At 42.2% G+C, this 17,480-nt stretch overlaps 1 protein-coding gene across 1 annotated transcript in view; it reads left to right on the top strand.

Moving 5' to 3' along the window:
• The window catches only part of TMTC2 (transmembrane O-mannosyltransferase targeting cadherins 2), a 342,425-nt gene that overhangs the window by 177,997 nt on the left and 146,948 nt on the right, over window positions 1-17,480 (top strand). The window contains exon 4 of the mRNA XM_029078947.2: window positions 16,120-16,234. Coding sequence (XP_028934780.1) covers window positions 16,120-16,234 — 115 coding nt within the window. The remainder of the gene's footprint in view (window positions 1-16,119; window positions 16,235-17,480) is intronic.

Raw genomic sequence — 17,480 nt, forward strand, 5'->3', positions numbered from 1 at the left:
TCCCACAGCTGACAGGTGGCAGAGCCGGGATTCGAACCATGACCTCTGACTCCCAAGCCCGGGCTCTTTCCACCGAGCCACGCTGCTCGTGCTGAACGTAAACCTACACCGCCCCCGAAGAGCCACGGGGGAAGGGGTGTGAAGGTCACCAACTAGACCGTAGACTGTAAGCTCCCCCCTAGACTGCAAGCTTGTCATGGGCAGGGGATGGGTCTGCTAATTCTTCAGTATTATATTCTCCCAAGCACTTAGTACAGGGCTTTGCGCACAGTAAGCACTCAATAAATATGATCGATTGATTGGCTGGGTGACTAATCACTAGGATTGGGTCATGAGGAGTCATCTGAGCCCTTCTCTCCTCTCCTGTCTTCCAGTCCTCTAGACTGTAAGCTCACGGAGGGCAGGGAATGTGTCCGTGATGTTGTACTCTCCCAAGCACTTAGTACGGGGCTCTGCACACGGTAAGTGCTCAGTGAATACGATCGGCTGACTGTCTTCTAGTGCCGCCTCCCTTGCCTTGATGATTTTGTTGCTGTGCCCTTTGCCCAATTTGACCGGGCAGAGTCGGCAGAGTGCTCTCTGGACCTTGTCAGCAAAACCCCGTTAGGCACACTTCATCTTCTCTCCCCTCACCTAATCGTCCACATACAAGCATACGTGAAGTGTGACTTAGTGGAAAGAGCCCGGGCTTGGGAGTCAGGGGTCGTGGGTTCTAATCCTGCCTCTGCCACTTGTCAGCTGTGAGACTTGGGGAGAGTCACTTCACTTCTCTGTGCCTCAGTTACCGCATCTGCAAAATGGGGATTAAGACTGTGAGCCCCAAGTGGGACAACTTGATTACCTTGATCTACCCCAGCGCTTAGAACAGTGCCTGAGACATATTAAGCACTTAACATATACCATTATTATTCTTATTACAAGCATATATATGTTGGAACATGCACATAATAGAAAAACGTACAGGGAATCCACAACCCCTCAAGGACAACTGCCTATAGGTATAGTTTTGTTTCATTTTGGGGGTTTTTATGGTATCTAAGTGATTACTATGTGACAGGCACTGTACTAAGCGCTAGGATAGATACAGACTAATCGGGTTGGACACAGTCCCTGTTCCACTTAATAATGTTGGTATTTGTTAAGCGCTTACTATGTGCAGAGCACTGTTCTAAGCGCTGGGGTAGACATAGGGGAATCAGGTTGTCCCACGTGGGGCTCACAGTCTTAATCCCCATTTTACAGATGAGGGAACTGAGGCACAGAGAAGTTAAGTGACTTGCCCAGAGTCACACAGCTGACAAGTGGCAGAGCTGGGATTCGAACTCATGAGCCCTGACTCCAAAGCCCATGCTCTTTCCACTGCGCCACGCTGCTTCTCCACTTGGAGCTCACAGTCTTAATCCCCATTTTTCAGGTGAGGTAACTGAGTCTCAGAGATGTTAAGCGACTTGCCCAAGGTCACAGAGCAGACAAGTGGTGGAGCTGGGATTAGAACCCAAGTCCTTCTGACTATCAGACCCATGGCCTAGCCAGTAGGCCACGCTGCTTCTCCGGTTCTTATACGTGAAGGAGTATAAATACCTTGAAACGCAGACTCACACAAACTCAGAGATGAGGAGACCTCATGGACATAGATCAGTCGGTCGTATTTACTGAGCATTTACTGCGTGCAGAGCACTGTACTAAGCATTTAATAATGTCGGTATCTAAGCGCTTACTATGCGCAGAGCACTGTTCTAAGCGCTGGGGTGGATACAGGGTCATCAGGTTGTCCCTCGTGAGGCTCACAGTTAATCCCCATTTGACGGATGAGGTCACTGAGGCCCAGAGAAGCGAAGTGACTCGCCCACAGTCCCACAGCTGACAAGTGGCAGAGCCGGGAGTCGAACCCATGACCTCTGACTCCGAAGCCCGGGCTCTTTCCACTGAGCCCCGCTGCTTCCCATTTGATCTGATAGAGTACAATATGACAGAGTTGGTAGATGTTCCCTGCCTACGGGAATTTATGGTCCGGAGGGAGACAGACATTAGTATAAACAAATAAATTATAGACGTCTACATAGGTGCTGCGGGGTGGAATAAAAGATGCAAATCCGAGTGCAGGGCAACACTCCCCAGGGAGTGGGAGAAGAGGATATGGGGGCTCAGTCAGGGAGGGCATTTTGGAGGAGTGCTGTCAATAAGGTTTTAAAGGTGGGGAGAGTTGGATATGAAGAGGGAGGGAGTTCCAGGCGAGAGGCAGGACGTGGACGAGAGGTTGGCGGCGCGATGGAGGAGATCGAGGTACAGTGGATTGGTTGCCATTACAGGAGCCAAGTGTGGGCTGGGTTGTGGTAGGAAAGCAGTGAGGTAAGGTAGGAGAGGGATGTACACATAGGTACAGGAGATAGAGAACGTCCAAAGCCACCACATTTGAAAGTGGGGCACGGACATTCACGAGAAACAGAGGCGGCAACAGTGAGGAGGAGCGCGGCAGGAAGAGAACATCAGGAGAAAAGCAGAGAGAGGGGAAGGGGAACAAAAAATGAAGACTGGGTGAAAAAAATACAATTTCTAAGCTGCGTGGAGTTTAGGCAGTTTTGAAACTGCTTTGAGGGTAGGAATTCGAGCAGTGTCGCCTAGTGGATAGAGCAGGACCTGAGTTCCTATCCTGGCTCTGCCACTTGCCTGCTGTGCGACCTTGGGCAAGTCACTTATCTTCTCTGTGCTTCATTTACTTCACCTGTACAATGAGGATTAAGCCAGTGAGTCCCATGTGGAATGTAGAATATGTCCAATCTTATTACGTGGCTCAATGGAAAGAGCGTGGCTTGGGAGTCAGAGGTCATGGGTTCTAATCCCGGCTCCGCCACTTGTCAGCTGAGTGACTTTGGGCGAGTCACTTAATTTCCCTGTGCCTCGGTTCCCTCATCTGTAAAATGGGAATTAAAGATTGTGCCCCCCTTGTGGGACAACCTGATTTCCTTGTATCGCCCCCAGCACTTAGAATAGTGCTTGGCACATAGGAAGTGATGAACAAATATCATCATTATTATTACCTTATTTCTACCCCAGTGCTTAGTACAGCGCTTGGGGCATAATAAGCATTTTAACAAATACCCTAAAAAAAAGTGCATGTGACAGGCTAAGAGGATGTGGTGATAGAGTCCAAATGTTTTTAGTATGCTAAAAAGTCTTTTTTCCAGTTCATTCGAGCCTGGGCTTGGGAGTCTGAGGTCATGAGTTCGAATCCTAGCTCTGCCACTTGTCAGCTGTATGACTGTGGGCAAGTCACTTAACTTCTCTGTGCCTCAGTTACCTCATCTGTAAAATGGGGATTAAATGGGAGCCTCACGTGGGACAACCTGATGACTCTGTATCTACCCCAGCGCTTAGAACAGTGCTCTGCACATAGTAAGCGCTTTACAAATGCCAACATTATTATTATTATTATTAATCGTATTTATTGAGAGCTTACTGTGTGCAGAGCATTATACTAGGTGCTTGGAAAGTACAATACAGATTCTAACTCATATACAGTTCGGTTCTAACTCAAATACGACCCAATATAGGATTTTTTATGGAATTTCAGCAGGGTGCTCAAATTTGAGGCATTCCATCACCACCAATACCACCCCTCCCTTTGCGCCCCCATTCTAACTCTCATGACTGGTACATCATGGACAGGGAAGCTGACACACAGGAGACCCAGGTACCTGAAACCCGAGTTCCTCCGTCTGCGGGGCACGGGTCAGTACGTCAGAGTCTGCCAGTAGATGAGTTGGCTACTTTCTGGCTATGGGAAAGATTCCTAGAATTCCATTACCCTTAATGAGTCGGGATGGCCTTTAAGAAATCCAATTTAGTACTTTGGCTTGGGAGCATTGATACAACTCTTTAAATCCCAAGGCTTTGGAACTATGGAGCTTAAATGACATAATTCACAAGTGTTTTATAGATTGTTGGAAATGTAACCTAAAGAAACTCTTAGGTCTCTGACTCGTGGAAGAGTTGATTGTAGCCTAGATTAGATTAGAAAACCTAAATGAGAAATATACCATACCCACGGGCTCTCTAAAACACATCGAGTGTGATAACTTCCTCGCTCGGTTTATTTTGGAGTTAAAAGCCCATAGCAAATTTTGGAGACAGAGAACCATTGGGAGTGCTGACAAGGATTTTACTCCTCCTTAGGCGTTATGTGTGACGGCTATTGACCTATTTTTGACCCAAGACTAGCTGGCAGCTGCCAGTCATTACTTGATTGAATATAAATGAAGATGTTTCAAACCTCATCTTAATCAGTAAGCAGGCCTGAAGACTTGAAATTTTGATTTGCAGAGTGCAGAAATGATAGCTGAAAAATAAGAATTGGTCTCGTCATGTAAGTGGTGGTCAAGGATAGAAATAAGACAAGTGTAATGGATGTAGCTGAATGATTTTGGAAATCTATGCTTATATTTTGGCATTTCTGTGGGAAGGTGTGAGGAACGTTGTCGTTTTTTCTCTTGAGACGGCCATCAACATACTTAGTAGACAACTCAATGTTTTGGAGTTTTCATCTCTTGCTTTTAGAATGTGGTTGCAATATTAAATTTGATTAACATTTGGAAAAGTCAGTTCCAGGTACATAACAGGTTTTTTGTGGTAACACTCAGATTTTAAAAACACAATAAAAACAGGATTATCTGGCCCTTAATTATATATGATCCCCAAGTCTCTACCTCCCCTCCATACTGCCCTCCCCGTCCTGGCCCTCGGGGTCTCTAGCTCCCATCCCAGCTTCCCTACCAGAACCTTGGCTTCTGGACTTATTTTAAAATATTGCAAGTTAACCTATTTCCAATCCCCTTTTCTGATTTCAGCAATTCCTAAAGGGATTGGGAAGGTGTGCTTTCGATTTTCCCTAGGTGCCATGGATTTCTTACAGCTGAATCCAAGTCATTCTCCGAAGATATAGTAATAGTAATGAGAATGGTGTTAAGCACTGTAATGGTTGCATGCAAGCAAATCGTATTGGACACAGTTCCTGCCCCACGTGGGGCTTACAGTCTCAACCCATTTTACAGATGAGGTAACTGATGCATAGAGAAGTGAAGTGACTTGTCCGAGGTCACACAGCAGACAAGTGGGAGGGGGATTAGAACCCACATCCTCTGAGTCCCAAGCCGGGGCTCTTGTCACTAGGCTATAGTGTTTCTCAGTACAACAGTCCGACCAGCGGCAGCCTTTGTGTGTACACGGTATTTCCGGGACTTTGGGTCCTGCCTTTGCCTTTTTAGCTACACCTGCACTCGTAGAAGAATTTTGCCATCAATAGTATTGTGTTTTTAATACAAAGGACAACTCTTTATATACTGTCAGGTTTGTCTGTCACCCACTGTGCTCTGTTCCGAGTAGTGAAGAGAATCCATATCCTGTTCCACCTTAGTCTTTATTTGTGGTTTTGCTGCTGTAGGTGGCAGGTTGCTGGCAGATCAGTTCTAGAGTGAGATGCCCCCTGAGTTATTTCTGAAACATAAACTACTTTCAACTCTTCATTCAATAAATCTCTTGGAGCCTACATTTGCATTTGTTCATGTGAAAACTGCTATTCTAAGATTGACTCAAGTTCATTTGGGAACACACATGCACAGACACTTCGAAATGTTCTTAAAAATGAAGTTTAAATGGGGTGTTGGCTACTATGAGAATTGACTATACTAGAATTATGAATTCATATCCCCTATAATGTAAACTCTTTGAGTTCAGGGATCATGTCTACTACTCTGTTGTGCACTCCCAAACACTTAGTACGGTACTCTGAACACTGTGAGTATTCCCGGTACTATATTGACTACTTTTTAGAAGAATTAGCGGCCTTCGATATGAACAGACAGATTCCGTAGTTAACATTCTTCACATGACACAAAATCTCTTATTTTCCTGTAAAATACGTCTGATTGATTCAGGCATCAATGCATATTCAGTTACCCATTCATTCAATAGTATTTATTGAGCGCTTGCTATGTGCAGAGCACTGTACTAAGCGCTTGGGATGAACAAGTCGGCAACAGATAGAGACAGTCCCTGCCGTTTGACGGGCTTACACTCTAATCGGGGAGACGGACAGACAAGAACAATGGCAATAAAGAGAGTCAAGGGGAAGAACATCTCGTAAAAACAATGGCAACTAAATAGAATCAAGGCGATGTACAATTCATTAACAATTACCCTTAACCTGTACTTGAATTGGTAGGTAAAAAGAAGACTTTATAAATTGTGAAAAAATATTCGTAAGCATCAGCTAGCCTGATTTTGATATTCGTATATACTATTCCTTCCGTGTACTCTTTGCCAGTGCTTAGTACAGTGTTCTGCACACAGTACTAAGTAAATGGAAGGAAAAGAATATACGTTAAGTAATAACAAGGGTAGCCTGTCCATCACCCTTATTCATATCCCTTCTATTCCTGCCTGTGGAGATCTTAACCCTTTGTTGAAGAAGCACTACCTCCGTCATTTCACAGTAGTGATGATGATTTTGATGATGATAATCAATAATTTTTTGATTGATTAAAAAATACAAACAATTAATTCATTCCATTGTATTTATTGAGCGCTCACTGTGTGCAAAGGATTGAACTAAGCGCTTGGGAGAGTACAGTGTAACAAAAAGCAGGCACATTCCTGCCCATAACGAGCACACAGTCTAGAGGGGAAAAGAGATATTAATATGAATAAATAGATAAATTACAGATGCATTCAGATATATTCATATGTGCTTTGGGGATGGGAGGGAGGATGAATGAAGGAACAAGTAAGAGCGGCCAGAAGGGAGTGAGGGAAGAGGAGAGGAAGGCTTAGCCGGGAAAGACTCCGTGGAAGAGATGTGCCTTCAATAAGATTTTGAAATGGGGGAGGACAGTTGTCTGATATGAGGAGGGAGGATGTTCCAGTCCAGAATTAGGATGTTGACAGGAGGTTGGTGGCGAGATAGATGAGATAGAGGTACAGTGAGAAGGTTGGCATATTCCATGTTCATCTTGTAGGATGAATTAAATGAGCGAGTGTACTAGAAATAAAAGCCAGTGCTCCCAACATTTAGTCCACTTTTCTATTCTCCACAGAACATTAAGTCCACTTCTCTATTCTCTACAGTACACTGCAGCAAATATTCCCTTTTGCCTCCAGACTATCAGCAGAATTCATGGCCCTGATCCAGTCAAGTTTCACATGGTTTTAAGTTTCGGGAAAATGCACATAAAATGTAAGCTGAAGGTTGACAGTTTCGCTTTGGAAAAGGCTCAAACCTAAAATGAAACTTGAACCTCTAAGCTGAATGAAACTTGACTAATTTACTGTGGTTTTATGGTCTTAGTTTTAGCTTCCCAAAAAGGGAAGTTGCTTTTAGGCTGTGATGGAATTGAAGTCGCTGGCTAGTATGGCAAAATAGTCCTAGTATCATCCAGTTGGTTGGTTTTATTATATTTTTTTTCTCCATTATCATATTCAGAGTGGTTGCTCAGGGGAAGTTCAAATGTTTTCAGTCTCTACAGAAAATCTGAGACTTTCTAAATCAGATTTAATGGGAAAATGATCCTATCCGGGTGCACTCTAATGGTCATTTCAGTTGACGTAAAAGTATTTGATGAAGAGAGCTGGTGCTAAATTGCAAACCTTATTACTTCTAAGTGGGCTGGACAATGGGTGATATTTATTTGTAATTTATAATGTGTAGTCACTGCTGTAGTCTCCAAGTTGGAGCTAACTCGAATGACAGTGTGATTCCAAATTAAAATATGTTTTAGCAGACCAGGCAAGGAACAGTGAATCTTGTTGTAATGAAGAATGTAAGGTGAATCATTCCCTCACGTCAGAAGTGAGAAAAGAAGTACCTGGAGTCAAAGAAGTTTTCTGTGTTCCTTTCAACTCCTGGTTTCAAATAAATTAATCAGTGGTATTTGTTGAGCATTTTTACTTGTGCAGAATACTGAACTGAGCACTTAGGAGAATGCACTACAGTGGAGTTTCCTGGGTTTTATCAATCAATCGGTCCATTGAGCACTTACTGTGCGCGGGTCACGTACTAAGCATTTGGTAGAGAACCATATAACCTTCAGTAGAAATGTTCCCTGCCCACAACGAGTTTACAGACTAGAGGGGGATACAGACATGAATATGAATAAATAAATTCTACATACGTATATAGATGTTGTGGGGATAAGCATTTGTTATCTACATAGGTTTAATTACTGAGCAGGGGCATTTCTGAAGAATTCAGGACACAGGCAACCTCAAGAAATGATTATCATTTTAGAATGAGGGGTTCAGGGTGGATTTTAAGAACTTTTCACCAGGATCCTGTTGATTAATTAAATGTCAAAGTGAACTGTCTTATTTGCTGACTGAGACAGATTGTCCCTTATAGGATGGTTTAGTCAGGAAGAACAGAGTCAACTCAGAAAACGGCTTCTGATATCGCTTTTATAGTTCTTTGATTCGATGGCTGTTTTAGAGATTGTAAACTCTGAAGTGGTGACACACCCTCTTCTTGCCATTTCTACTACACAATCAGGATTAGATCAGACTATGTTTCTTAGCCTTTCCTTCCATGACTCACCCGGAAAAGGTACCGGTTCTGAAATCTGCCCCATTTTACACCATTACCCGATTTTGACCTCCACTGCTAAGTAGGTGCTGAACTAATTAGAGAGAGCATGTATAAGCTAATGGGTGGTAGTGCATGTATAATGCATTTTGTGTGACCTACTTTCCAAAGTAAACAGGCCTTGTGTTCTGATGAAGCTGAATGTGAGGGCTGGTTTCGAAGAATTAACTCAAAATAGAGTGTGCTGTAAGGATTCAGAGCTGGATTTAGTTTTTTTGGTTGTCAGATGTAACAACTGGCAGAGGTTGGAAACAATTGCTTTGATGATCTCACTTAATGGAACTATTAGCACCATCACTGAGGGTTCAGTGAAAATGTTTGAGTTTGCCATTCTCTCATATCCGATCCAGAAGATGAGTATGTTAAGGGAATAAAATTGTGTTAAGTTGCGAAACAAAGGCTTCACCCCCTTCCCGCTTCTGTACAAAATGTGTATCCCTTAGGACAAAAGAATTCAGGGTTGAGCTGAGAGACAAGTTGTGATCTCAGCACAAATGGGCTTTTGGAGCACTCGGCAATGAGCTGTCAGTTTATTTTGGGGTGTCAGCGGGGAATTCTCAAACCTGGTTTTTAAATTCAGTTTTTTCCTCCTGAAATGGCTGCTTGTGGTTAAATTTTGTAAGAAAATATCCCTCGCTTCAGAAAAGGAAAACAAGCCTACATCTCTAAAAGGGCACGGGGAGTTGGGTCGGGTGTGCTCCTTGGAGTGGTGGTCTTGCCGCTGCTGTGCACCTGTGTTCTTTGGCCATTGGATGGGCCTGGCAAAACCCAGCTCGAGGTGAAGGTTGGAGATACAGAGGGTTGTTGAAAACAGTTTTGTCACGACCCCACAATGCGCATGAAGCAGTCAGAATGGGTGTGTAATCCCCATACCCATTAGTCTCCCCCCTCTTCAAAGCCTTATTGAAGGCACATCTCCTCCAAGAGGCCTTCCCTGACTAAGCCTTCCTTTCCTCTTTTCCCACTCCCTTCTGCGTCACCCTGACTTGCTCCCTATCCCCCAAACCCACCCAACAGCACTTATTCATTCATTCAGTTGATTGAGCGCTTACTTTGTGCAGAGCACTGTACTGAGCTCTTGGGAGAGTACAGTACTGTACATGTCGGTAACTTATTTATATTAATGTCTGTCTCCCCCTCTAATAATAATAATAATGTTGGTATTTTTTAAGCGCTTACTATGTGCCGAGCACTGTTCTAAGTGCTGGGGGAGATACAGGGTCATCAGCTTGTCCCACGTGAGGCTCACAGTCAATCCCCATTTTACAGATGAGGTAACTGAGGCACAGAGAAGTGAAGTGACTTGCCCACAGTCACACAGCTGACAAGTGGCAGAGCCGGGATTCGAACTCATGACCTCTGACTCCCAAGCCCGGGCTCTTTCCACTGAGCCACGCTGCGGAGCAGGGAATGAGTCTGTTTATTGTTATACTGTACTCTCCCAAGTGCTTGGTGCAGTGCTCTGCCCCCTGTGAGCGCTCAATAGATACGATCGACTAGTGTGCTCTAGCAGCTGGGAGGTGAACTTGCGAAGAAGATGCTTTAAATTGGATTGACTGGGTGGCGATATTAAACCCTAAAGGCAAGCAAAATAGCTGTTAACCTGGCGGAAGCCTCAAATATAGACCAACCTCGGGATGTTTGAATGCGTAGTGAGGAAAACAGAAGGCCAGTGTTTGGGCAGAGGCACAGATCCTCAGATTTCAGTGCTGTTGCATCAAAATGGATACACTTTCCCATTGGGGGCAACATTAATGACTGAAGAAGTGGTACAGAAAGGGAACCATGTTAAGAAAGAAAGGAAGATTTAAAGTGGATTTGTATACCTCGAGGATTTAGCAAGCATGATCTGAAGTTCAGGAAACAAATGGGACTGCAGGTTTGGAGTGTTGGGTTAATGTGTAGAGAAGGAGCACGGGCCTGGGAGTCACAAGGTCGTGGGCTCTAATCCAGCTCTGCCACTTGGAAGTGTGACCTTGGGCAAGTCACTTCTCTGTGCCTCCGTTACCTCATCTGGTAAAATGGAGATTGAGACTGTGAGCACCATGTGGGACAGGGACTTTGTCCAATCCATTTTGCTTATATCCACCCCAACACTCAGTACAGTGCCTGGCACAGAGTAAGCGTTTAACAAATGCCACAGTGATTATTATCATTATTTTATTAAGGTGAAAAGATTAAGGCTAAGATTTTGTTTGAGAATTTCTGACAGTCACCAGCAAAAAGATGAGGCAATATAACTGGTATTTTCTCATTCTGTTCCTCTGACTGGAAAAGAGGACCTGACTTTTTTTGTTTTGTCTTTTTCTTTCTCCTTAAGTTCCTACTGTTTGCAGAGCATAGTGCTGAGTGCTTGGTAGAGTACATTACAAGAGAGTTGATGAGCATGTTCCCTACCCACAATGAGTTTTCGGTCTAGAGGGGAAGACAGACATTAATATAAATAATTTACAGATCTGTACACAAGTACTATGGGGCTGAGGGCGGGGTGAATACCAAAAGCCCAAAGTGTTCCAATCCCGGCTCCGCTATTTGGAACTGTGTAAACTTGGTCAAGTCACTTAATTTCTGGGTGCCTCAATATCCTCATCTCAAAAAATGGGAATTTAATTCCAGTATCCCTCCTACTTAGACTATGAACCCCATGTGGAAGAGAGACTGCGTCTGATCTGATTGTATTTTATGTACCCCAGTGCTTAGGTACAGTACTTGGAACATGGTAAGTGCTTAATATGTGTAATTATTAGTATTATTATGTAATATTAATAATAATAATCTTAATGTTTATCCGGAGCTCTTGTAAACCTAAATTTCTGCCAAATAGTGTTTTCAAAATCCCAACTCATTTCCAACTTCACTAACCCCAGTGGATTTGATGACACACAGTTGGCTTTCTCACTCGGGATTACGCTTTAATTCCACTGGAATGTTTTTCAAACTCTTCTTTGTCTCTGCTAGGGTACATGTCAGCATGATAAAATGAAATTACCAAATAAGCCAAAAATTTCATCTAATTCATTAGTCTCAATCTTCTCTGCACTAAATATTTTGCCTACTAACAAATAACAAAATTTGTGGAATTGAATTTGATTCCATTACTCTTTCTCTGCTCCGTTATTGAGTACCAAAGTGGCCAAAAGGCAGAGAGGAGAAAGGACGTGAATAGTGCTTGAACTGGAGATTAATCCCCAGATCAATGAAAGTTGACTATATAAGATTTTGCCTAGCTTTTTCAAGAGTATTTTAAATTTTCAATTGCTTTCATATGTTTTTCAACACCATTTAGGCACATTGGTCCACAACTACATGATATCAACTCCAATTGGATTGCATTTTACAGTACCTCTTAAACACCCTGTAATCCAAAACTTTAGATGTCAGCTATTTTACTCTTTGTGGTTTAAAAGGGCTCTATATTCATCTCAGCTATTCACTGTTGTTCTCTTCTCTTTTTTCTAAATAAACAGGATCAACGAACTCTTCGCAGACTAGGTTAAACACCGTGTTACTGGTTTTCTAGGGTTCTAGCCACAGGATACATTAACACTTCCCTTGGATTCTTAATTCTGCTTCAGAAATTATTGCAAGCATACCCTGTAACTAATTCACACTAAACCATATGGACTTGTTTAGAAATATAGTTAAAATCATATGTATAAATAGATATGAAGATAATTTCACTTTTTAGTTGGCAGGTTTACTGAGGAGTTTTACAATATATCACCATCAATGGTACTTATTGAGCACCGTGGCTCAGTGGAAAGAGCATGGGCTTTGGAGTCAGAGGTCATGAGTTCGAATCCCAGCTCTGCCATTTGTCAACTGTGACTGTGGGCAAGTCACTTAACTTCTCTGTGCCTCAGTTACCTCATCTGTAAAATGGGGACTAAGACTGTGAGCCCCATGTGGGACAACCTGATTCCCCTGTGTCTACCCCAGCGCTTAGAACAGTGCTTGGCACATAGGAAGCGCTTAACAAATACCAACATTATTATTATTATTATTATGTGTTCATTCATTCATTCATTCAATAGTATTTATTGAGCGCTTACTATGTGTGTGTAGAGCGATGTACTAAACCCTATTCCTTCCGATACAGTGTCCCAAGCACTCTTAAGCAGCTTTTATCTATGAGAAACACCTTTTTGTGATATCAGGAGATTTCAACCTTTTTAAGAATCTATTACCTTGTATTCTCTAGATTTCATCTAAAATATCACCCCATACTCCCCAATAATAAGACTCCTCCTTAAGGACACCTTCATCCAAGTCCTCCTACATCCAACTCGACCTCACATTCTTTCTCTAATCCACAGTGTCATCACTAACACACTTTCTCTCTTTCTTCCTCTCACTCTCTCTTTCTTTCTCTCTCCCTCTCTCCTCTCTCTGACACTCTCTCGCTCTCTCACTCTCACACAGTGAGCAGAGTGTTGAGCAGGAACAATAATCAGGTGATGAACAACAAAGACATATATTTCTTGTAACTTTAAAGTGAAGTTCACACAATCTCCCTATCACTTGTCATAATGAATGAATCAATCAATGGGATTTAGTGCTTACTGTATGCAGAGCACTCCACTAAGCATTTAGGAGAGTACAATATAACAGATTTGATAGGCGTGTTCCCTGGCTATAAATATTTACAGTCTGTATAGCCACAGATCTTCCCTACAACTTGAAGAGTACTTGAAAGACTTGAAGAGTACCCAGGGGTTTGCAAGCCTCTGGTTTAGACAACTGAGATTAATATATTTATGCTTAAAATATGTCTTTCAATCAAGGCTCAGATCAGTGACATCAGACACGGAAGTCCAATAGAATAGCTAAATGTGAAAACTGGGTTCTTATTCAGTTCTGACACCAGTTCCCTTCTCTGCCCTTTATTTTATGAATAAATAAAATGAGAATATTTTCCTGGCTCCTACTTACCTCACATTTATGTGCTGAAGATGAAAGTTTGTGATAACATTTTGAAGTTTTGGGAAGAAAAAGTCCCGAAATGAAGTGATCCTTCTTCATGCTTATAAATCAAATGCTTCCAGATGTAGACCTGTTGCAGAGCAAATTGCAATTTCTCTCTCCCTCTCCCATCCACACCAACCCTCTCCTGCCATTCCTTTACTCCTTTACTTCGTACCATCGTCTTTTGTTTCATTTCCCCTAGACTGTAAGCTTGCTGTCGGCAGAGAACATGTCTATCAGCTCTGTTACACTCTGCTCTCCCAAGCACTTAGTTGACTGCTCTGCACGCAGTAAACGTACAAAAAATAAGATTGTTCTTGAATTTATTAGAGGCAACAATAGCTACCTCACTATATGCTTTGACCTGTGCTTCAACAGGAGACTACAAAGGAAGTTCATTCACTCGCTGTACTAAGCCCTTGGAAAGTACAATTCAGCAACAAATAGCGACAATCTCTACCCAATCACTGGCTCACAGTCTAGAACGGGGGAGTTCCAGAGTGGACTAGTAGCTCCCTTGCAGTATTTTCTAGATGGAATCAATTCAACATAGGCCATAAAGAGAGTTTAATTTCCAGTCATTTTGAAAAAGACCTGAGTGTGTCACATGAAGCACTTCCAAGGACAAGAGCCAAGGGTGCAATAATTAGGAGTAATTAGGAGTACATTCCTAATGGGATGCAGTGGGGTCAATGGGTGGGAAGGAGGAGGAAGATAACTTAGAAATAAGGGGCTTGGTATCTACAGCTTCTCCTTCCTAGGTCCCCAGTGAGTTACTAGGTGGAAAGTTGGGATACCTGTTCTGGCCTCGTACTTAGCCAGCGGATCCCTTGTGGGACAGAAACTGTGTCTGACATGATTATCTAGCACAGCGCTTGGCACGGAGCACTTAACGAATACAATTATTATCACTAGATTGCAAGCTCCTTGAAAGTGGGAATCCGATCTACCAACTCTATTCTATCGCACTCTCTCAAGTGCTTAGTACAGTGCCCTGCACATAGTAAGCGCTAAATAAATACATTGACTGCTTGGTTAGAGATGGAGGGAAAAGTTAAAATTGCTTTAAATGTTCAGCTCTAGGTATTAGGATGAAAGTTAAAAGGGTTCAAACATTACAATGTTGCTCAAAGCACCTGTTGTCGGTGGGAGACAGAATATCGAACAGGGCTGATTCCAGTAATGGCATTGCTTGGGATCTACGACAACCCATGCTTCTAGGGAACTAAAAATAGGACCCAAATCGTATCCTAATTTCAGAGCCATACAGTGTTTTTATTGTAAGAACTGCAAGGAAAATGCTAATTTGTTTGCTTCTTCCATTTGCCAGGTTCCTGGAAACAATTTAGCCTTTTAACGTGTAGGAAAGAATGGCGAGCTGAAACCCATTTAGATTTCTGCTTTGGAGATTTGGGATCTAAAAGAATCAAAGATTCACCTTAGAGCAGTCAGTTTACCGCAGGTGGCTGTTAGGTTGTTATAAACTCCGATTACAATAATACAGGAAGGAAGCTGCTTGTTAAACTGTCATCTGGAGTGTTAAATAGAAGTCACAGAAAAATAGATATCATGGATCTTTGAAGGAAAAGTACGGGAAGCCCTTCAGTAGACTGATAAAAAAAATATTGTTTCTGAACCGTTAAAGTGTTTATATCTAAAACAGAGAGAATTTACTTTAAGGCAAACTATGGGTAATAAACTAGAAAGTTATTGGGAATAGTACCTTGAAGCTGTTGCCCGTTTATCATTGCTTAATAGTGCAGGCACTGTTTCAGCCTTATCACTCCCAGTACTGTTTTCCTTTTCTTTGCCTCATCTCCTGCACATGTGGTTATTTTAGAAAAGTCATATTGATCATTTGGATAATAGGGGAACCCACATTTTTTTTCCCCCTCCAAACAGCTCTGTTCGTAGAGAGAATATAAAACCACCTCATATTTTAAATAAACCATGCTCAAGAACCATATGGTCTCAGAAAATGTGCTCTCACTTCCAGTCTCTCTTCGCTCTCTTTTTCTCTCCCTTCTTGAGAGCATAACAACTTTTCAATTGACCCATCCCAAAGCTTATGATAGCATAAAGAGACTTTCATCTTATTTAGTTACCTAACATTTACTCCTTCTATTCCTTTGGGTCATTTATCAGTTTTTCATACTTTAGTAAAGTCTGTGTTTATTTTAAGGAGATTTCTTGTGGTTTCTGGGCAGCTACTAATACACCATGGAAACCACCACAGAAATGCGAGTGTATATGGAGGCTTTGTAGGAGATCTAAGACTAACATTTTCCCTGGCTTTCAGTTTGCAAGACAATTTTGAGTTATTACAATTACACAGATATTTGCAGATTGCTACTGATTTTCTTTTTTAAAAATGTTTGGTGAAATGTGATAAAATGTTGGAACCGTTTTCTTTTAAGTCTGTGGGGATTTTCATTCTCCCCGTGGAACTCCCTGATGTTTCGATATTTTGTCTCATAGAATTGGATTGTGAACTCTTGGTGAATGCTATTTTCTCTTCTTGGCAGCATGGGGTAACCTTGGAAATGTTCTCAAGAGCCAGAGTAAGATTTCTGAAGCTGAAAGCGCCTATAGAAACGCTTTGTTCTACCGCAGCAACATGGCCGATATGCTTTATAATTTGTAAGTATGCGTGGCTTTCTCTGGGTTGGTTCATCTGGGAAGCTCGTGGTGAATGGCCCTATTGATTTAACTGCTGGAATTGGAGATGATGTTCACTGTTGCTTTGTAAAAGTCTTTTCATTAATCATACTGCTTAAACTCCAGGGTGGACAGGGTCTTTCTTGTTTGGGGGGCTGTATTATCGATATTCTCGTATTGATGCTGAGTTTGGGAAGAAGAAAGCACAGAAGGTCTGGAATCATCAAGCAGAAATGGTTCTGCAGCGGATTATTTTCCTACTTAAAATGTGTTTGCATATGCAAATATTCATTTTGCATTTTTCTAAATACAGTTTGAATTATAAATATATTACTCCCTTCAGCTTTTCTCACGTTATTGTTATTTAAATGACCAAAGGCTATATTTATGATTGATTGATCACTGATCACTCTTTGCCCGACTTAAGCAGAGCGAAGGGGAGTCTATCTCACGGCTCTGAAAAGTATTCCTGACCAGAATTTATTTCAGTGTTTACACTATTTGATGTGAAATCATTGTTTCTTTTCTATTCTGTCTCTTCTTCTCCTTCCCCACACCACTTCCCAGCTTAGACTGTCAGCTGTTGGTGAGCGTAACAGTCTTGTATTCAACTGTTATGTGCAGATTCTCAAATGGAACTCTATTGTGCCCATTGAGCAGCCCAATAAGTGCATGTAATGATTATTGCACATAAAATGTAGGGATAGAGGATTCAGAAAAATAGGTTTGCCTTCCTGTTCCGACAAATGTACTGATTGGCATTAGGTTCTTTGCGCTTAATACTGCCGATACTGGTGCAAGATACTTGCGGATGGGCTTACTTGCTTACTGGTCACCATCCTCACTCTATATGGCCATTGTATGGGGAGACTGGAGGACTTAAAGCCAGATCTGCTCCATTGTACCTCAGCCCTCTCTCTGCTCCAATCAATAACTATCTCTAAGGTCTACAATCTGCTACATCCTTCCTGTTGATTTTTGGAGTGTTAAAGAGTTGATTATGAAAAAAATCAGCATGGCATAGTGAATATGCCACAGGTCTGGGTGTCAGGACGTGGGTTCTCATCCCAGATCCTCCACTTAATAATAATAATAATGGTATTTTGTTAAGCACTTACTATGTGCCGAGCACTGTTCTAAGCGCTGGTAGATACAAGGCAATCAGGTTGTCCCACATGGGGCTTGCAGTCTTAATCCCCATTTTACAGACGAAGTAACTGAGACACAG

Source organism: Ornithorhynchus anatinus, chromosome 14, assembly GCF_004115215.2.
Source record: "Ornithorhynchus anatinus isolate Pmale09 chromosome 14, mOrnAna1.pri.v4, whole genome shotgun sequence".
Classification (NCBI taxonomy): domain Eukaryota; kingdom Metazoa; phylum Chordata; class Mammalia; order Monotremata; family Ornithorhynchidae; genus Ornithorhynchus; species Ornithorhynchus anatinus.